The sequence below is a fragment of the Chiloscyllium punctatum genome, chromosome 3 (assembly GCF_047496795.1).
Source record: "Chiloscyllium punctatum isolate Juve2018m chromosome 3, sChiPun1.3, whole genome shotgun sequence".
Classification (NCBI taxonomy): domain Eukaryota; kingdom Metazoa; phylum Chordata; class Chondrichthyes; order Orectolobiformes; family Hemiscylliidae; genus Chiloscyllium; species Chiloscyllium punctatum.
This window is the reverse complement of record NC_092741.1, coordinates 21,071,283-21,093,677: the sequence shown is the minus strand read 5'-3', so window position 1 is coordinate 21,093,677 and position 22,395 is coordinate 21,071,283. Positions and strand designations below refer to the sequence as shown.

The window sequence follows — 22,395 nt, the reverse complement described above, 5'->3', positions numbered from 1 at the left end:
GGATTCCGATTGCTCTTCCCAAGCAAAAAGGAAAGACTAGATTTGGCAAATGTCAGCGTCAGAGTAAAGAAGAAAGCTCAATTTAAATAATATAAAAGAAAACTGAATAAGAAATAAAAGGGGAAAAGTTTGTGTATGGGAAATAAAATAATTTGTCATTGATTCAGCCTTAATTTGAGGATGATGATAGAATCCCTACAGTGTGGAAGCAGGCCACTGAAGAGCATCCCACCCAGACCCTATCCCTACTCTTATACCTGTAACACAGCATTTAGCAAGACTAATCCACCTAGCCTGCACATCTGTGGACTTTGGGAGGAATCCGGAGCACCTGGTTAAACATGTGCAGACATGGGGAGAATATGTGGAGTTTGCACAGACAGTCGCTTGAGGCTAGAGTCAAACCCAGGTCCCTGGCACTATGAGGCAGCACTGCTAACAACTGAGTCACCGTGCTGTCATCTGCTCATAGTCATGAGTTTCTGCCATAACTGAATAGATGGATATAGACCTACAGAATTTTGTGCACATGGGGGCAGTGTGTCCTACGAAGTAGTGGGATTTGGAGTGCGGGAAATAATTCCATTTCGTTTTTGCTGCTGCTCTACCTTCTCATTAAGGCATTTGGATTCAAACCATGATGCAGCTTGGTGGACAGAAGTTCACCATTTTGAACAATTGGTAGTAAGCTCTTCCTATTAATTAATAGCAAACTTGCCATGCTTCAAGGATAGCATTGAAGTGTCAGTCTAGCACTTGTTCTCCCCTAGAATGCTGATCTTTTGAGAATTGAGTAGCAAGACTTGGCTGGAGAGAGGCTTTTCAGCCATATGGATGTGCTAACAATTTTGCAGGAGAATGCTAGCATGTGATAATTTTTCTGATGAATCCAAAGATTGCAGCAGAAGCATTGCTGTTGGAATTTCTCTCATGACGATGACAGCCCAGGTCTCATTGCAGAATAGAAGGAACTGTTCTATACACTAATGTACTTCTTTCAGTCTTCAGCGATCTCTGTTATTAAAGTACTCACTGTTATAGGTTGTAGAAGGCTGTGCCTAAGAAAATCCAGAGTTTCACAATTTACTGAGTCAAATGCCTTTGTCAGATTGATGGGTGAAATGAGCTCCTGATGTTGCTCTTGATAATCTGTCTTTGTCGGCAGGCTAATCTAACAAATGTTAGAGGTTCTTCTTGAGAGTCTAAAATCTCAGCCTTGATTGTAGGCAATGAAATAGTCGATCAGCCATGATTATCATAGAATCCCTACAGTGTGGAAACAGGCCATTTGGCCTAACAAGTCCACAGCGACCCTCAGAGTATCTCACCCAGACCCATTCCCCTACTCTATTACTCTACATTTCCTATAATGCACTTAATCTACACATCCCTGAACACTATGGGCAATTTAGCATGGCCAATTCACCTAGCCTTTTGACTTTGGGAGGAAACCCACGCAGACACTGGGAGAATGTGTACATTTTCAATGGTGAGGTAGGCTCATCTGGCTAAATGGTCTAATGCTGTTCTTACGTTCTGAATAATTTGCTCACTTAGGTGAAGTTTGAGTTCCATCACTACAGCTCAGGTGCTAACCAGAAGGTGCAGGATCAGTTCATTCCAAAGAGGAAGAAAGATCCTAAGGGGAGGCAGGGGCAGCCTTGGCTGACGAGGGAAGTTAAGGACTGTATAAAGATAAAAGAGAAGAAGTATAACAAAGCAAAGATGAATGGGAAGCCAGAGGACTGGGAAACTTTTAAAGAGCAACAGAGGATAACTAAAAAGGCAATGCATGGAGAAAAAATGAGGAATGAAGGCAAACTGGCCAAAAATATAGAGGAGGATAGTAAAAATTTTTTTAGGTATGTGAAAAGAAAAAAAAAGTTAAGACTAAAGTTGGGCCCTTGAAGACAGAAACAGGTAAATTTATTAGGGAGAACAAGGAAATGGCAGAAGAGTTGAATAGGTACTTTGGATCTGACTTCACTGGGGAAGACGCAAGCAATCTCCCAGATGTAATAGTGGCTGAATGACCTGGGGTAATGGATGAATTGAAGGGAATTTATATTAGGCAGAAAATGGTGTTGAATAGATTGTTAGGTTTGAAGGTTGATAGGTCCCTGGGACCTGATGGCCTGCATCCCAGGGTACTTAAGGAAGTGGCTCTAGAAATCGTGGACGCATTGGTAATCATTTTCCAATGTTCTATAGATTCAGGATCAGTTTCTGCGGATTGGAGGGTGGCTAATGTCCCACTTTTCAAGAAGGGAAGGAGAGAGAAAACAGGGAATTATAGACCGGTTAGCCTGACGTCAGTGGTGGGAAAGATGCTGGAGTCCATTATAAAAGATGAAGTTACAACTCATTTGGATAGCAATAACAGGATAGGTCAGAGTCAGCATGGATTTACGAAGGGGAAATCGTGCTTCACTAATCTTCTGGAATTTTTTGAGGATGTAACTATGAAGATAGACAAGGGAGAGCTAGTGGATGTAGTGGGAAGCCTTTGATAATGTCCCACATAAGAGAATAGTGAGCAAAATTAGGGCACATGGCATTGGGGGCAAAGTACTGACTTGGATTAAAAATTGGCTGACTGACAGGAAGCAAAGAGTAGTGATAAACGAGTCCCTTTCGGAATGGCAGGCGGTGACGAGTGGGGTACCACAAGGTTTGGTGCTGGGACTGCAGCTGTTTACAATGTACATTTAATGCCTTCATCTATATCATTAAAGTAATATTAGCAAATTTGCTGACGACACAAAGCTGGGTAGCCAGGTGAAATGTGAGGAGGATGTTATGAGAATACAGGGTGACTTGGACAGGCTGGGTGCGTGGATGGATGCATGACACATGCAGTTTAATGTGGATAAATGTGTGGTTATCCACTTTGGTGGCAAGAACAGGAAGGCAGATTACTACCTAAAAGAAGTCAAGTTAGGTAAAGGGGAAGTACAACAAGATATTGATGTTCTCGTACATCAGTCAATGAAAGCAAGCATGCAGGCACAGCAGGCAGTGAAGAAAGCTAATAGCATGCTGGCCTTCATAACAAGAGGAATTGAGTATAGGACCAAGAGGTCCTTCTGCAGCTGTACAGGGCCCTGGTGAGACCGCACCTGGAGTACTGTGTGCAGTTTTGGTCTCCGAGTTTGAGGAAGGACATTCTGACTATTGAGGGAGTGCAGCGTAGGTTCACGAGGTCAATTCCCGGAATGGCGGGACTATTGTTGAAAGATTGGGCGACTGGGCTTGTATACCCTTGAAGTTTAGAAGGTTGAGAGGCGATCTGTTTGAGACATATAAGATTATTAAAGGATTGGACATTCTGGAGGCAGGAAGTATGTTTCCGCTAATGGGTGAGTCCAGAACCAGGGGACACAGTTTAAAAATAAGGAGTAGGCCATTTAAAACAGAGTTGAGAAGAAACTTCTTCACCCAGAGTATGATGGATATTTGGAATGCTCTGCCCCAGAAGGTAGTAGAGGCCAAGTCTCTGGATACTTTCAAGAAAGAGATGGATAAAGCTCTTGGAGATAGTTGAATCTAGGGTTATGGCGATAAGGCAGGAACAGGATATTGATTGTGGATGATCAGCCATGATCATAATGAATGGTGGTGCTGGCTCGAAGGGCTGAATGGTCTACTGCACCTATTGTCTATTGTCTGTTTACAGTCATTGTTCAAATATGGACAAAAGAGCTTAATACCAGAGATGAGATAAGAGTGACTACCCTTGATATCAGCATGGGAACAGGAGTTAGCTATCCAGCTTCCCAAGTCTGTTCTACCATTCAATGAGATCATGACTAATCTGGCCTAACTCCATATACGTGCCTTGAGGCCATTTCTCTTAATACTTTTGCTTAACAAGAATGTATCTCTCTCATTTTAAAATCAATAAAAAGTCTAGCATCAACTGTCATTTGTGAAAGAGAGTTTCAAACCTCCTCCAGCCATTATATAGAAATGCTTCCTATGTCTTTCCTGAATGGTCTGGCCCTAATTTTTAGACTATGCCCCCAGATCTAGAATACCCAAGCACTGGAAATAGTTTATCTACCCTGTCTTTTCCTGCTAATATTTTGAAGACTCCAGTCAGACCACCCTATAACTTTTCAAATTCTAGAAAAAACAGATCTAAATCGTATAATCTCTCCTCTTAACTTAATCCCTGATGTCCAAGTATTGCTCTTGTAAACCTACAATGTACTCTGTCTAAGGCCAGTATGTCTTTCCTAAGGTGAGGTGCCCAGATCTGCTGTCAGCATTCCAAGTGGAGTTTAACCAAGGTTTTGTATAGCTGCAGAATAACTTCTGTATCCTTATATTCCAGTCCTCTAAATGTAGAGGCTCAGCATTCCATTAGCTTTCTTCCTTATTTCCTACATCTGTTTGTGACATTTTAAAGATCAATGCACCTGAAGCCTCAAGACTCTTTGGACATCCACAGTATTTCACTTCTTACCACCTAGAAAGCACCCTAATCTATCCTTTATCAGTCCAAAATAGATAACCTAACACTTACATTGGAATGCATCTGCAGCAGTTTTGCCCCATTTACCTAGTCAATCAATATCCCTTTGTAATTTGATCTAATCATCTACAGTGTCTAAATGGTCACAAAACATTTTATGCCGTAATCCAAATCATTAATAAATAATGTGAACAACTGATGCCCAAACACATCCTTGTGGGACAACATGAGTCACTACCTGCAAATTTGAGTACCTACGTATTATGCTTACATTCTGTTACCTGCCACTCAAGCAACTTCCCAGCCATGTCTGCAATTTGTCCTCAACTCAGTGGCCTACTATCTTAGTTGTCAGTCTCTTATGTGGGTCTTTATCACATGCCTTTTGGAAATCTGAATAAACAACACCCACAGACATTCCCCTGTCCACTACCTTATTCAAAAATTCAGTAAAGTTTGTTACAGATGATGTATTTGTCTTGAATCCATGTTTGCTTTCCCTGATTAACTGAAAATTTTCAAGGTGTTCAATTACCCTATCTTTGACTATAAAATAAGATCAAAGTAAGGATGTTTGCTGAATCTTGGTAACGTTCAGCACCATTTGTGAATTTTAAAAATTAATTTGTGGAATGTGGGTGTTGCTAGCTGGCCAACATTTATTGCCTTTACCTGGTTGCTCCTGAGAAGGTGGTGGTGAGCTGACCTCTTGAACCATTGCAGTCCATCTGCTGTGGGTTGACCCACAGTGTCGTTAGGGAGTGAATTCCAGGATGTTAACCCAGCAACACTGAAGGAATGGTGATATATTTCCTAGGAGAAAGTGAGGACTGCAGATGCTGGAGACCAGAGTTGAAAAGTGTGGTGCTGGAAAAGCACAGCAGGCCAGGCAGCATCTGAGGAGCAGGAGAATCAACGTTTCGGGCATAAGCCCTTGTTCAGGAATGAGGCTGGTGTGCCAAGCGGGCTGAGATAAAAGATGGGGGGGGGGGAGTTTGGGGGAAGGGCACTGGGAATACGATAGGTGGAAGGAGGTGAGAGTGATAGGCCGGAGAGGGGGTGGGGGCGGAGAGGTCGGGAAGAAGATTGCAGGTCAAGAGGGCGGTGCTGAATCCGGGGATTGGGACTGAGATAAGGTGGGGAGAGGAAAAATGAGGAAGCTAGAGAAATCTACATTAATCCCATGTAGTTGGAGAGTTCCTAGGTGGAAGATGAGGTGCTCTTCCTCCAGGCATCATGTGGTCAGGGTCTGGCGATGGAGGAGGCCAAGGACCTGTATGTCCTTGGCGGCGTGGGAGGGGGAGTTAAAATTTTCAGCCACGGGGTGGTTGGGTTGGTTGGTGCGGGTGTCCCAGAGGTGTTCCCTGAAATGTTCTGCAAGTAGGTGGCCTGTCTCCCCAATGTAGAGGAGACCACATGGGGTGCAGCGGATACAGTAAATGATATGTGTAGAGGTGCAGGTGAACTTCCAACCCAACCTCCACTCCCGGCACCTTCCCCTGCAACCTCAAGAAGTACAAAACGTGCGCCCACACCTCCCCTCCCCCTCATCTCCCTCCAAGGCCCCAATGGATCATTCTATATCCATTGCAAATTCACCTGCACCTTCACACACATCATTTACTGTATCTGCTGCGCCCGATGTGGTCTCCTCTACATTGGGGAGACAGGCCACCTAATTGCAGAACGTTTCAGGGAACACCTCTGGGACACCTGCACCAACCAACCCAACCCAACCGCCCCATGGCTGAACACTTTAACTCCCACTCCCACTCCGCCAAGGACATGCAGATCCTTGGCCTCCTCCATCGCCAGACCCTGACCACACGATGCCTGGAGGAAGAGCGCCTCATCTTCCGCCTAGGAACCCTCCAACCACACGGGATGAATGTAGATTTCTCCAGCTTCCTCATTTTCCCTCCCCCCACCTTATCTCATCTCAGTCCCAACCCCCAGATTCAGCACCGCCCTCTTGACCTGCAATCTTCTTCCCGACCTCTCCGCCCCCACCCTCTCTCCGGCTTATCACCCTCACCCTCACCTCCTTCCACCTACCGTATTCCCAGCTCCCCCCTCCCAAACTCCCCCCGCCCTCCACCTTTTATCTCAGTCCACTTGGCCCACCAGCCTCATTCCTGAAGAAGGGCTTATGCCCGAAACATCGATTCTCCTGCTCCTTGGATGCTACCTGGCCTGCTGCGCTTTTCCAGCATCACACTTTTCAACTCTAATATATATTTCCAAGTCAGGCTTAGAGGGGAACTTGAAGGTGGCGGTGTTCCCCTGTATCTGCTGCCCTTGTCCTTCTAGTTGAAAGTGGTTGAAGGTTTAGAAGGTGTTTAAGCATCTTTGGTAAATTTCTGCAGTGCATCTTGTAGGTAGTAGTACACACTACTGCTATTGAGTATTGGTGGAATAGATGTTTGTGGAGGTGCTGCCAATTAAGTAGGCTGGTTTGTCATGGTTCTTGAGTGGTGTTTTTGCCCAAAATGTCCACTCAGATGCTGCCTGACCTGCTGTGCTTTTCCAGCACCACTCTAATCTCAATTCTAATTCCCAGCATCTGCACCTCCTCCACCTATTTATGTGGCAAGTCCAGTTGAGTTTCTGGTCAATGGTAACCATGCAGTATGTTGATCGTGGGTATTTAGTGATGGTAACAACATGGAATGTCAAGGGACGGTGGTTAGATTGTCTCTTCTTGGTGATGGTCATAGCCTGGCAGTTGTATAACGCAAATTTTACTTGAAGGCTCTGATACTGAACCTTGTCCAAATTCAGTAAGACATGGGCGATATCTATGTCTTGGAATAAAAAGTAGCAAGTAACACGTGTTCCACACACCTTCCAGGTAATGGTCATCTCCAACAAGACAGAATCTACGCATGGACCCCTGACATTCAGTGGCATTACCATCACTGAATCCTGCAGTACTTGATACCCTGGGATGTTATGTTGACTAGCCATGTATGTTCTGTGGCTACAGGAATAGGTCAGAAGCAAAGAGTCCTGCTTCGAATAACTCACCACCTTACTCCCCCAAGCCTTTCAACCATCTATAAGACACAAGTCAGGAGAGTGATGGAGTACTCCCTGCTTGCCTGGATGAGTACAGTTCCAACAACACTCAAGAAACTTGATACCATGCAGCAGAAAGCAGCCACATGATTGGCACCACAACCCTCCCCTACACTACTGGTGCACAGTAGTAACATTGTGTCACATCTGCAAAGTGCACTCAGAAATTTACCAAGACTCCTTAGACAACATGTTTCAAACCCATGATCACTTGCATTTTGAAGTACAAGGGCAAAAGAACATGGGAACACCACCTGCAAGATCCTCTACAAGCCATTCACCATCTTGACTTGGAAATATGTGCTATTTCTTCAGCATCACCTTGCTAAAATCCTGAAAGTTCATCCTGATGGTATTGAGGTTTTACCTGCAGCAAATGGGCTAGCTCGCCACTATCTTCTCAAGGACAGCTACGGATGAACAATAAATGCTGGCCCAGCCAACGACGCACACGTCCCTTTCTATGCAATTTTAAGATAGTTTAGCTCTTATTTTCTGTAAATTAAATCGTGGGGGCCTGGGATCAGTTGCATGGAAAATTATGGAAAAAAATTAAATGGGGAGGGCTCAGCAGAGGTCAAAGTTTCCAGAACAAGTAATAAGATGGAGTATGGAAAGGGTTAGGACTAAAATTTCAGATACAGCTTATAAGCAGACATGTGAGAAGGGGAATCATTGCAGAACTGAGGGTGTTGTACTCAAATGCACACAGTACAGAGGAACTTCGATTATCCGAATACCAATTATCCAAAAATTGGATTATCCGAAGGAGATCTCGAGTTCCCGAAAGAAACATTACATCAAAGACGTGTGTCCAATGCTGATCGCGTCTTGCGTTTACAATGATTAAAAGTGCTACCAAGAACAGTCCTGGACTGATGGGAGCACAGACACCGTCTCTAAATGACTGACTTTTCTCTCCCCACACTTTCCCTGGAGTTCTACACAGGCATGTACCCTAAACCTCCTTTCCCCAGATAATCTCTCTAACATTGTCCTGTAAAGGCAGCAGCCGTCTTGTTGGTGTCCAGTCAGGCTGCCCCGGAGAGGGGTGGGGGCAGGTGTGGGGCAGGGCCGGATGGGTAGGGCAGGGACGGCGTTGCGAGAGGGTGCTGGGAGATGGGGGGAACGGAGTTGGATGAGTTTGGGGGGGTGGTGTTGGATGGGGTTTGGGTGCAGGGTTGGGGGCGGGGATGGTGTTGGACGGGGTTTGGGGGCGGGTGGGGTGGCAGTGTTAGACGGGTTTGGTGGTGGCAGTGTTGGACGCGGTTGGGGCGGAGGAGGGCAGGGCACAGGGTTGGACAGGGTTTGGGGGCGGGCGGGGGCGGTGTTGGACTGGGTCGGGCAGGGGTGTTGGACAGGGTTGAAGGGGCGGGCGGGGGGGGGTGGTGTTGGGGATGGGTGCTCACGTGCAATGTGCTGCTGCCTAGTCTGAACAGGGAGCAGTCCTAATAGAAAACTCCGAGCCCCAGAGGAAAGGCATTGAATCGATTAACCAAATAATCAATTATCTGAATGTAATAGAGTCATAAAGATGTAAAGCATGGAAACACCCTTCGGTCCAACCCATCCATGCCGACCAGATATCCCAACCCAATCTAGTCCCACCTGCCAGCACCCGGCCCATATCCCTCCAAACCCTTCCTATTCATGTACCCATCTAAATGTCTCTTAAATGTTGCAATTATACCAGTCTCCACCACATTCTCTGGCAGCTCATTCCATACATGTACCACCCTCTGCATGAAAAAATTGCCCCTTAGGTCTCTTTTATTTCTTTCCCCTCTCACCCTAAACCTATGCCCTCTAGTTCTGGACTCCCTGACCCCAGGGAAAAGACTTTGTCTATTTATCCTATCCATGCCCCTCATAATTTTGTAAACCTCTATAACGTCACCCCTTAGCCTCTGACGCTCCAGGGAAAACAGCCCCAGCCTGTTCAGCCTCTCCCTGTAACTCAGATCCTCCAACCCTGGCAACAATCCTTGTAAGTCTTTTCTGAACTCTTTCAAGTTTCACACACCAGCTTTCTGATAGGAAGGAGACCAGAATTGCATGCAATATTCTAACACTGGCCTAACTAATGTCCTGTACAGCCGTAACATGACCTCCCAACTCCTGTACTCAATACTCTGACCAATAAAGGAAAGCATACCAAATGCCTTCTTCACTATCCTATCTACTTTCAAGGAGCTATGAACCTGCACTCCAAGGTCTCTTTGTTCAGTAACACTCCCTAGGACCTTACCATTAAGTGTATAAGTCCTGCTAAGGTTTGCTTTCCCAAAATGCAGCACCTCGCATTTATCTGAATTGAACTCCATCTGCCACTTCTCAGTCCATTGGCCTATCTGGTCAAGATCCTGTTGTAATCTGAGGTAACCCTCTTCACTGTCCACTACATCTCCAATTTTGGTGTCATCTGCAAACTTACTAACTGTACCTCTTATGCTTGCATCCAAATCATTTATGTAAATGACAAAACGTAGAGGGCTCAGCACCGATCCTTGTGGCACTCCACTGGTCACAGGCCTCCAGTATGAAAAACAACCCTCCATTACCACCCTCTGTCTTCTACCTTTGAGCCAGTTCTGTATCCAAATGGCTAGTTCTCTCTGTATTCCATGAGATCTAACCTTGCTAATCGGTCTCCCATGGGGAACCTTGTTGAACGCCTTACTTGAGTCCATATAGATCACATCTATTGCTCTGCCCTCATCAATCTTCTTTGTTACTTCTTCAAAAAACTCAATCAAGTTTGTGAGACGTGATTTCCCACACACAAAGCCATGTTGACTATCCCTAATCAGTCCTTGCCTTTCCAAATACATGTACATCCTGTCCCTCAGGATTCCCTCCAACTTGCCCACCACCGAGGTCAGGCTCACTGGTCTATAGTTCCTTGGGTTGTCTTTATTGCCCTTATTAAACAGTGGCACCACGTTTGCCAACCTCCAGTCTTCCTGCACCTCACCTGTGACTATCGATGATACAAATATCTCAGCAAGAGGCCCAGCAATCACTTCTCTAGCTTCCCACAGAGTTCTCGGGCACACCTGATCAGGTCCTGGGGATTTATCCACTTTGAACATTTTGCAAGATGTCACCATCTATTTCCCTACAGTCTATATCTTCCATATCCTTTTCCACAGTAAATACTGATGCAAAATATTCATTTAGTATCTCCCCCATTTTCTGTGGCTCCACACAAAGTCCACCTTGCTGACCTTTGAGGGGCCCTATTCTCTCCCTAATTACCCTTTGTCCTTAATATATTTGTAAAAACCCTTTGGATTCTCCTTAATTCTATTTGCCAAAACTATCTCATGTTCATTTTAAGAGGGCTAGAATATAAGAGTTGAGATTGCTGAGGCTGTCTCAGGGTCTGGTCAGACCACATTTGGGATATAGTGAGCAGCTTTGAGCCCCATATCTAAGGAAAGATGTGCTGGCGTTGGAGACGGTCCAGTGGAGGTTTAAAAGCAAGATCCCAGGATGAAGTGCTTGTCATTTGAGGAGTTGTTGAGAACTTGGTCTGTACACGATGGAGTTCAGGGGTTGGGGGTGGTGAATCGAGACTGAGAAGCCTGGATAGAGTGGATGTGGAGAGGATGTTTCCATTAGTAAGAGAAACTAGGACCCAGGGAGACAGCTTCAGGTTGAAGGGATGACCCCTCAGAACTGAGATGAGGAATTTCTTCAGCCAAAGGGTGGGGTGACTCTCTGAAACCCATTGCCATTGATGGCAGTGGAGGCCAAGCCATTGAGTGTATTTAAGACAGATAGGTGGTTCTTGATTAGTAAGATGGTAAGGGTTATGGGAAGAAACATATCAGCCATGATCAAATGGCAGAGCAGACTTGATGGGTTGAATGGCCTAATTCTACTCTTATATCTGATGGTCTGAGAAGCAGCAGTTTGGATATGATATGTTAGTGAATTAAACAAAGCTAATATACACTCATGACTTATGGGATGATTCACAAATAGCAGAGGACAAACTTCGGAATGTGTTTGGTAACCTTGTTGAAGTTGTGAAAACTGCATCCTGCTGTCTAGCCAGAGTGTTAGGGAACTCCTTCTCAGGTGTTCTTCCCCTTCATTTGGTCCTTCTCTCTTCTGGAGTAAGTAACTTCCTGGTGAGGACGTCCCTCTGACTTGAGCACTACTTGTTATGTGCTGTTCCTAGGTATAGATGGCTTACGCTGTTTCAATCAATTGTCTGAATCTTTTTGGCTAATGACCATTGGGCAGCTATTTTTATAACAAAAACCTATTTTCCAAAACACTGCATTCGTAATAACGTAGCACCTGATAAATGTTTAGTCTTTTTGAAGATTAACCAAGACTGTAACACAGTTACACGAGATCTCCTGCTACATGGGATTTACTAAATATAGAATACTAAATATGAAAACTGAGTTTTTAAGGGTGTCCCAATTTCCAACACTGCATTCAAAGGAGAAGTGACCTATTATAAATGTTCATTTTGAAATAGAATGTTGATCAGAACACACTCACTAACTTTTGGTGGGGATATGTCAAACCCAATTCCAGGCACCACACCTTCAGAAGAATGTGGGGTCTTACCGGAAGGTGCATGAAAAGATTTACACATGTGGTTCAATAGCTGAAGCACATCAGAACTGATTGGGGAAGCTGAAGCTGGCTGTTCCCGTGAACTGTGGGTTGCAGTTTAAAAATAAGAATTTGTTCATTTAAGATGCACTTGAGGAGAATTTTTTTCTTTGGGATCATGAGTCTTCAAACTCTGTTCCTGAAAAGGTGGTAGAAGTAGCATAAATATTTTTAAGGCAAGGTGAACACATTTAGAGTAGTAGTTGTTAGCATGGCTTTGTGAGTGGGAGATCATGCCTCACAAATTTGTTAGAGTTCTTTGATGAAGTGACCAGGAAGGTTGACTAGGGCAGGGTTGTAGACATGGTTAGTATGGATTTCAGTAAGGTCGTTGATAAGGTTCCACATGGTAGGCTGCTCTGGAAGGTTGGATTGCGTGGAATCCAGAGGGAGTTGGCAAATTGGATGCAAAATTAGCTTGATGGTAGAAAGCAGAAGGTAATAATGGAAGGATGCTTGTCAGACTGGAGGCCTGTGACTAGTCGAGTGCCTCGGGTCAGTGGTGAGCCCATTACTGTTTGTTATCCATATCACTGATTTGGATGAGAATGTACAAGACATGATTCGTAAGTTTGCTGATGACGCTAAAATATCATTAACAGTGAGGAAAGTTATCAGAAATTGCAGAAGTTATGTTATACAGGACATTGGTGAGGCTGCACTTGGAGTATTGTGTTGTGTTTTGATCACCTTGTTATGGGAAGGATGGTATTAAACTGAAAAGAGTGCAGGAGACATTTACAAGGATGTTGCCTGGACTCAATAGTCTGAGTTATAGGGAGAGGTTGGACCATCTAGGACATATTTCTTTAGAGCGTAGCAGACTGAGGTGGAACCATATAGCAGTGTATTAGAGCATGAGAGGCATGGATAGATTGAATGCACTTAGTCTTTCTCCCAGGGTAGGTGAATCGAGTAATAGAGGGCATTGGTTTAACATTAGAGGTCAAAGAATAAAGGGAACCTGAGGAGCAACATTTTTTACACAGAGGGTGGTGGGCATGTGAAATGAGCTGCGTAAGTGGTTAAAGCGGGTACATTAACAACATTTAAAAGGTATTTGGACAAATTCATGGATAAGAAAGGATTAGAAGGATATGGGCCAAGTGCAGGGAAATGGGGGTTGTGTGAATGAATATTGTGGCTGGCATGGAACACTTTGGGCCCAAGAGTCTGTCTCTGGGCTGTAGGATTGAGAATCTACAATTCTTGGGAAGTAAGGGGGTAGGTAGGAAATTAAAGTTGAGGTTACAATCTTAACAGCCATGATCTTTTTAAATGGTGGAATTGGTTTGAGGCGCCGACTGTCTTACTCCTGCTCTTGCTTGTATGTTTTTCACATGTTTTCAAGGAGGCTTGATAAAGGTGTTTAAAAAAGGATCTGGACACAATAGATAGAAATGAATTTTTTCCAGTGACAGAAGGATCCACAAGCACAAACAATGTGTCCTGAAGAATTACAAGTACCAATGGTCATGTGTGGGAGAAAACAAGGGCAGGGAGAAGGCAGAATTCACTGCCTGAAAATGTGGCTATTTGAATGATGGTTTTTAAAATATAATTAAGTAATTATCTGAAGCAATAATTTGTAGAAATGCAATGAACAGGCAGAAGAGTGGTATACCATATCCTCTACTCCACCTTCACCAATTTGTTTTATCACATCCTGAAAGATTTCAATAAGGCTTATCAGACATGACCTGCCCCCTCAAAGCCATGCTGACTATCTCTAATCAAACTATGGTTTTCCAAATAAACATAAATCCTGTCTCTAGACTTCTCTCCAATAATTTGCCCACCACAGACGTAAGATTGGTCTGTAATTCCCAGGGTTATTCCTATTCCCTTTCTTGAACAAGGGAATAACATTTGTCCCCCTCCAATCATCTGGCACTACTCTAGTGGACAGTGAGGACACAAAAATCATCACAAAGGCACTGCAATATCATCTGTCGCTTCATGTAGTAACCTTGCATATAACCCATCTGGCCCAGGGGACTTACCTATCTTTGTTTTTCAAACTTTTCAGCACATCCTCCTTCTTAACATGAACCTGTTTGAGCATATCAGCCTATTTCACGCTGTCCTCAGAAACATTAAGGTACCACTCACTAGTGAATACTGAAGCAAAGTATTCATTTAGGAGCTCTCCGACTCCAGGCGCAAGTTCCTTCCACTGTCCCTGATGGGCCCTCCTCTCATTCTGATCATCCTGTTGTTCCTCACCTAAGTGTAGAACGATTTGGGGTTTTCTTTAATCCTACCCACTAAATCTTTTTCATGCCCCCTTCTAGCTCTCCTGAGTCCATTCTTCAGTTCCTTCCTGGCTACCTTGTAACCCTCTAAAGACCTGCCCGATCCTTGCTTCCTCAACCTTTAGTAAGCTTCCTCCTTCCTCTTGACTAGATCTTCGACATCCCTTGTCACCCAAGGTTCCTTCACCCTACCATTTCTTCCATGCCTCAGTGAGACAAACCTATCCAGCACTATCAGCAAGTGCTCCCTAAACAACCTCCATATTTCTGTTGTGCATTTCCTTGAGAATATCTGTTCCCAATTTAGGTACCCCAGTTCACGCCAGTTAGCATTGCAATTCCCCTACCCCCAATTAAATACTTTCCCATACCTTCTGCCCCTATCCCTCTCCATGACTATAGTAAAGGTCTGGGAGTTGTGATCACTATCACAGAAATATTCTCCCATCGACAGATCTGACATCTGGCCTGGTTCATTGCCAAGCACCAACTCCAACATGGCTTCCCCTCTGGTCGACCTATTCTACATATTGAGTCAGGATTCCTTCCTGAACACACCTGACAAAAACTGCTTCATCTAAACTATTTGAACTAAGGAGGTTCCGATCAATATTAGGGAAGTTAAAGTCACCCGTGACAACAACTCTGTTACCTCAGCAACTTTCCAAAATCTGCCTCCCAATCTGCTCTTCTGTGTCTCTCTTGCTACTGGAGGATCTGTAGAAAACTCCCAATAAAGTGACTGCACCTTTCCTGTTTCTGACTTGCATCCATACTGACTCTGTCGACAAACCCTCCTCGACGACCTCCCTTTCTGCAGCTATGATACCATCCCTGATTAGCAATGCCACTTACCCACATTTTTACCCCCCCCCGCACATATACAAACACACACACACACACCCCTATTCCTTTTGAAACATCTAAACCCTGGAACATCTGACAACCATTCCTATCCCTGTGATAGGCAAGTCTCTCTAATGGCCACAACATCATAGTGCCAAACAGTGTTCCATGCTGTAAGTTTTTTTGTGATTAGATTAGATTACTTACAGTGTGGAAACAGGCCCTTCGGCCCAACAAGTCCACACCGACCCGCCGAAGCACAACCCACCCAGACCCATTCCCCTACATTTAACCCTTCACCTAACACTACGGGCAATTTAGCATGGCTAATTCACCCATCCACATTTTTGGACTGTGGGTGGAAACCAGAGCACCCAGAGGAAACCCACACAGACACGGGAGAATGTGCAAACTCCACACGGTTAGTCGCCTGAGGCGGGAATTGAACCCGTGTCTCTGGCGCTGTGAGGCAGCAGCGCTAACCACTGTGCCACCGTGCCAGTTCATCACCCTTATTCCCGATACTTCAAGTCATAGTCATAGAGATGTAAAGCACGGAAACAGACCCTTCGGTCCAACTTGTCCATGCCGACCAGATATCCCAACCCAATCTAGTCCCATCTGCCAGCACTTGGCCCAAATCCCTGCAAACCCTTCCTATTCATTTACCCATCCAGATACCTTGTAAAATATTGCAATTGTACTATGCTCCACCACTTCCTCTGGCAGCCTATTCCACAATGTACCATCCTCTGTGTGAAAAGATTGCCCCTTAGGACCCTTTTATATCTTTCCCTTCTTACCCAAAACCTATGCCGTCTAGTTCTGGACTCCCCCCACCACAGGGAAAAGACTTTGTCTATTTATCCTATGCATGCCTCTCCTGATTTTGTAAACCTCTATAAGGTCACCCCTCAGCCTCCGACTCTCAGGGAAAACAGCCCTGGCCTATTCAACCTCTCCCTGTAGCTCAAATCCTCCAACCCTGGCAACATCCATATCGATCTTTTATGAACCCTTTCAAGTTTCACAACATTTTTTGGAGACCAGAATTGCACGTAGTATTCCAACAGTGGCCTAACCAATGTCCTGTACAGCCACAATATAACCTTCCAACTCCTGTACTCAATACTCTGACCAATAAAGTAAAGCGTACCAAACGCCGCCTTCACTATCTATCTATCTACCTACGACGCTACTCTCAACAAACTACAGAACTGCATTCCAAGTTCTCTTTGTTCTGCAACACTCCCTAGGACCTTACCATTAAGTGTATAAGTCCTGCTAAGATTTGCTTTCCCAAAATGCAGCACCTCGCATTTACCTGAATTAAACTCCATCTGCCACTCCTCAGCGCATTGGCCCATCTGATCAAGATCCCGTTGTAATCTGAGGTACCCTTCTTTGCTGCCCACTACACCTCCAATTTTGTTGTCATCTGCAAACTTACTAACTACACCTCTTATGCTCATATCCAAATCATTTATATAAATGATGAAAAGTGGTGAACCCAGCACCAATCCTTGTGGCACTCCACTGGTCACAGGCCTCCAGGCTGAAAAACAACCCTCCACCACCACCCTCTGTCTTCTACCTTCAAGCCAGTTCTACATCCAAATGGCTAGTTCTCCTTGTATTTCATGAGATCTAATCTTGCTCGCCAGTCTCCTATGGGGAACCTTGTCAAACGCCTTACTGAAGTCCATATCAATCACATCTACTGCTCTGCCCTCATCAATCCTCTTTGTTACTTCTTCCAAAAACTCAATCAAGTTTGTGAGACATGATTTCCCACACACAAAGCCATTTTGATTATCCCCAATCGGTCCTTGCCTTTCCAAATGCATGTACATCCTGTCCCTCCAACAACTTGCCCATTATTGACGTCAGGCTCACTGGTGTATGGTTCCCTGTCTTGTCTTTACCACCTTTCTTAAATAATGGCACCACATTAGCCAACTTCTAGTCTTCCGGTACCTCACATGTGACTGTTGATGATACAAATATCTAAGTAAGAGGCCCAGCAATCATTTCTCTAGCTTCCCCCAGAATTCTAGGGTACACCTGATCAGGTCCTGGGGATTTATCCACTTTTTTGCATTTCAAGACATCCAGCACTTCCTCCTCTGTAATATGGATACTTTTGCATTAAAATAGACATACTTCAACCCATCACACTGACTGCAACTTTGCCCTATAAATTGATAATCCCTCCTCACAGACTCTCTGCATGATGTATCTGGCTGTTCACTAGCTACTCCATCCTTTTGATCCGTAGTTCCAGTTCCTGCCCTGCTGCCAAACCAGTTTAAACTCTCCCGGAGAGCTCTAGCGAACCCCCCGCACAGGATATTGGTGCCCCTCTAGTTCAGGTGCAACCCATCCATGCCTCACAAGCCTTATTGAATTCTTTGAGGATATGACAAAACACATTGATAAAGGTAGAGCAGTGGATACGGTGTACATGGATTCTAGGAAGGGATTTGATAAGGTTCCCCGTGGTAAGCTCATTCAGAAAGTAAGGAGGCATGGGATACAGCAACATTTGGCTGTCTGGATACAGATTTGGTTGGCCTATAGAACAGAGAGGATGGTAGTAGATGGAAAGTATTCAGCCTGGAGCTCAGTGACCAGTGGTGTTTCGCAGGGATGTGTTCTGGGATCTCAGCTCTGTGATTTTTGTAAATGACTTGGATGAGGAAGTGGAAATGACTTGGAAGAGTAAGTTCACCGATGACATGAAGATCAGTGGAGTTGTGGGTAGTGTGGAGGGTGTTGTAGGTTGCAGTGGAACGTTGACAAGATGTAGAACTAGGCTGAGAAGTGGCAGATGGACTTCAACCTGTAAAAGTGTGAAGTGATTCATTTTGGAGGGTCAAATTTGAGTGCAGAATACAGAGTTAAAGGCAGGATTCTTGGCAGTGTGGAGGAACAGAGGGATATTGGGGTCCATGTGCATGGATCCCTCAAAGTTACCACCCAAGTTGATAGGGTTGTTAAGAAGGCGTATGGGGTGTTGACTTTCATTAGCAGGGGGATTCAGTTTAAGAGCCGTGAGGTTATGCTGCAGCTCTATAGAGCCCTGCTTCGACCACACTTGGAATATTGTGTTCAATTCTGGTCACCTCGTTTTGGGAAAGATGTGGAAGCTTTAGAGAGGATGTAGAGGAGGTTTATTAGGATGCTGCCCGGATTAGAGGGCATGTCTTATGAAGGAAGGTTGAGGGAGGTAAGGCTCCCTCATTGGAGTGCAGAAGGATGAGAGGTGACTTGATAGAGGTGTACAAAATGTTGAGAGGCATAGACAGAGTGAGTAGTCGGAGACTTTTTCCCAGGGCAGAAATGGATGTCACAAGGGGGAATACTTTTATGGTGATTGGAGGAAGGTTCAAGGGAGATGTCAGAGGGAGGTTCTTTACACAGATTGTGGTGGGTGTGTGGAATGTGCTGCCAGCAATGGTAGTAGAGTCAGATACATTAGGGACTATTAAGCGACTCTTGGATCAGCACGTGGTTGATAGTAAAATGAAAGGCATGTAGGTTAATTTGATCTTAGTGTAGGATAAGAGGTTGGTACGACATTGAGGGCTGAAGGGCCTGTACTGTACTGTTCTATGTTCTAGATATCTTCCTGCTGTAGCATGGAGGCTCAGATGTGATGGGCCAAATAGTTAAAGCACAAATGGAGTGCTGTTAAACTATGCAGTAACTAATGTTTTTTTAAAAATGAGTAAATAATAGCTATCAGAATTGGATACCTATTTTCAGCTGAGGTTTGGTTGGATGCACCATTGCCACTGAATCAGAAGTTGTGGTCTCATGATTTGTAAACAAAATCAGACTGACTCTGCAGTGTAATACCAAGCAGGTCCTACATTGTTTGAGGTACTGGTTTTCAGATGAGATGTTAAAACAAGTGTCCCCCCCCCACCCAGGTAAATGAGAATGATCTCATGCCTTTTTCTTTCAAAGTCCTCTTTCTCTGGCAGCCTAGTCAATAGTTATCCCTTAATCAGAATCTTTAATATTTTGACTTATTTTTTAAAATGTTTATCGAAGCATGAGTCAAGTTAATTGCTGCATTTCTGATAGTATAACAGTGACTACTTGTACTCTAGTGAGTGGAAAGCACTGAGGTATGTAAAAGGTTAGTCCTTTTGTGTATGAATTTCTCTGCGTATAAAGGATTACTGTGGTACAAGTGCCTGGCTTAAATACATGCTTTGACAGCTTGTTTTTCTTTTCCAACATGTAGGTGGAACTTTGCAGCAAAATGGTCAGCTAACAGCTGAGATTCAGGAAGAGGCATCCATTAACAACATGAGCATGACTGTCATGTCTAACAAGCGCCACAGCATGCATGATAAACTACACTACCCTCGTTCAAATCTGAAGGCAATCACAACCTTGGGTAAGTTGTGAAGACATGACTTGTCCTCAACTAATTAATCAGTTCTCCATTTTGGATACCATCACGGTAAAACATTGAGGATAGCAAGAATGTACTCTCGATGGGGAACTTTTTTACTAAGAGTAGCTGAGTAGCACCTCGACCACTGAGTTACTTGTGATCTAAAGAATATAGCTATGAACGTGGCTTAGCAGCACGTGGTGAGTTAACCAACAAGAAAGAAAAACCTACTTGATCTTGTTTTCCCCCTACTAATTTTCCTTTTGTGCCCGTGACCGATATGCAGTACTTGTGGAGACAATGTCTTTCTTTACACTGCTCCACTGAGTTAAGACCAAAGACTAAGGTGAAGTACGAAAACGTTGGCCATCCAGCCCATCGAATCTGCTCAGTGCGATCCAATCAATGATCCAGCATCAACACCCCTTTGCAATCAAGAATTCTATATTCATGACCCTCAGAAGAAACTCCTCCACATCTCTGTCTTAAGTGGGCAGCCCATTGCTCTGAGATTATGCCATCTGCTTCTAGCCTGTCCCACAAGGGGAAACAGCCTTTCCGCATCTACACTATCACACTAAGAATCTTGTATGTTTCAATAAGGTCACCTCTCATCCTTTTAAACTCCAAAGTTGCATGGCTCTAAAACCATACCAGATTGGCCAGATTTTGAACAGATCTATCAATTCAGAGTTAGTCATCTGTGAGGCAATTTTGGTCACGAACAGTAACAGGATTGTAGATAACCAACATTCTGTCTTGCTCTGAGGTTCAACGCATGTCACTTGGCATGCTAATGATTTGACTTCTGGTTTTGGAGATTTGTGCACCAAAAAAAAATGAGTATTGTATCTAACCACAATCTGTATCTTCATGGTCTGGCATAACCCACTGCTATTACCATGAAGCCAAGGGAACTAAATCTGATGTAGTAAAGAGTTTAGGTGGGCATGACAGTAGCAACATCAGGCATACCTTAAACTCTGGTGTCAACCTAATGGAGCTACAACACAGGGCCACTGGCATGCCAAACAGCAGAAATAGTATATAATAAACAGGACCAAGCAATCCCACAATCAACTGATCAGATCTAAACTCTCCTGTCCTGCCACATTCAGTCATAAGTGGTGAACAATAAACAGCAAACAGGAGGAGGCTCCATTAATAACCACCTCCTTAATGGCAATGCAACTCAGTACATCAGAGCAAAAAGGCTGAAGCATTTGAACCATCTTCAGTCAAAAGTGTCTATGATCCATTGAGGCCACCATCTGAGGGCCCAAGCATAGCATGCCAGTCTTCAGACAATTCAGTGCCATCCATGTGATGTCAAAAAGCAACAAAAGACACAGAATAATGTAAAGCTATGCACTCAAACAAGTACTGAACATTTGTATTCCAGGCTATCTGAATGCCCTGGCTAAGTTGTTTCAGTACTGATACAATACTAACATTTACCTGTCAATCTGGAAAATAACCAACAGGTATCCTGTACAAAAATAGTGTGACAAATTCAGCAAGGCCAGTGACTGTTATATCACTCTCGACTATCAGCATGGTAATGCAAGGAGTCGACGGTCTGAAGAAGTGGTACTTGCTCAGCAGTAACCTGCTTACGCACAGCTTAGGTTTCACCAAGGTCACTCTGGTCGTGACCTCATTATCGCCTTGTTCCAAACATGGACAAAAAATTGAGCTAAGTGATTACACTTCACGTCAAGGCAGCATTTGACCAAATGTGTGTTCTGTGATCAAGATATGTCACTGGACCTGAAATGTTAACTCTGATATCTCTCCACAGATGCTGCTAGATCTGCTGAAATTTTCCAGCAATTTTTGTTTTTATATTTGACCAAGTATGACATGGAGGCAATCCAGCATCAGAGGAAAGCTTTCTAGTGGTTGGAATTATATATAGCGCAAAGGAAGATGGTTGTAGTTGTTGGACTCAACTATTGCTGTCCCAGAATGCATAAGTGTCAGGCAGTGACCACCTCTTTTAAAACAAAAAAGCCAATCTTATTACTTTGCTTTGAAATTCATGACACAAACATTCCTGAATCCCCGCAATCAAAATTCTGAGGATTACCTGATGAAGGGCTTATGCTCAAAATGTCGATTCATCTGCTCCTCGGATGCTGCCTGACTGGCTGTGCTTTTCCAGCACCACACTTTTCTACTCTGATCCCCAGCATCTGCAGTCTTTACTTTCTCCTTGCCTTTGACATCAAGGCTGTATTTGACAGAATGTGGCATCAAGAAGCCCTAGCAAAACTAAAATCAACATGTAACCCATGATTGGCACTGTTATGAAGATGTGGGTGTACTTTAAGAGAGTAAAAAGCAGCAGAACTACCAAACACAGCACCAAGTGTTCTCATTAAGTTAACAAAATGACACTTGGTCATACACTTGATTAGCTCATTGCCTGGAGACAAAAACAAATTTGAATTCAGCCAATCAGTTTAAATTATACCTTGAAAAATGCCAAACTCCAATCCAGTTTGAATTTAGTTTACAGAGGAATCTCGATTTTCTGAATGAGATGGGCGGGCAGTATTTCGTTCGGATAATTGATTATTCAGATAACTGATCCAATGCCTCTCCTCCTGGGCTCTGAAGTTTCCTTTTTCCTCGCTCTGCCTGTCTTTCCCTCTCTCTGTCTCAGGGTTTGTTTCTGAGCAGACACA

General features: G+C 44.2%; 1 protein-coding gene across 1 annotated transcript in view; it reads left to right on the top strand.

Annotated features, from left to right (window-relative positions):
• ptk7b (protein tyrosine kinase 7b) overlaps positions 1-22,395 on the top strand; it is a 164,099-nt gene that overhangs the window by 103,999 nt on the left and 37,705 nt on the right. The window contains exon 13 of the mRNA XM_072548904.1: positions 19,550-19,705. Coding sequence (XP_072405005.1) covers positions 19,550-19,705 — 156 coding nt within the window. The remainder of the gene's footprint in view (positions 1-19,549; positions 19,706-22,395) is intronic.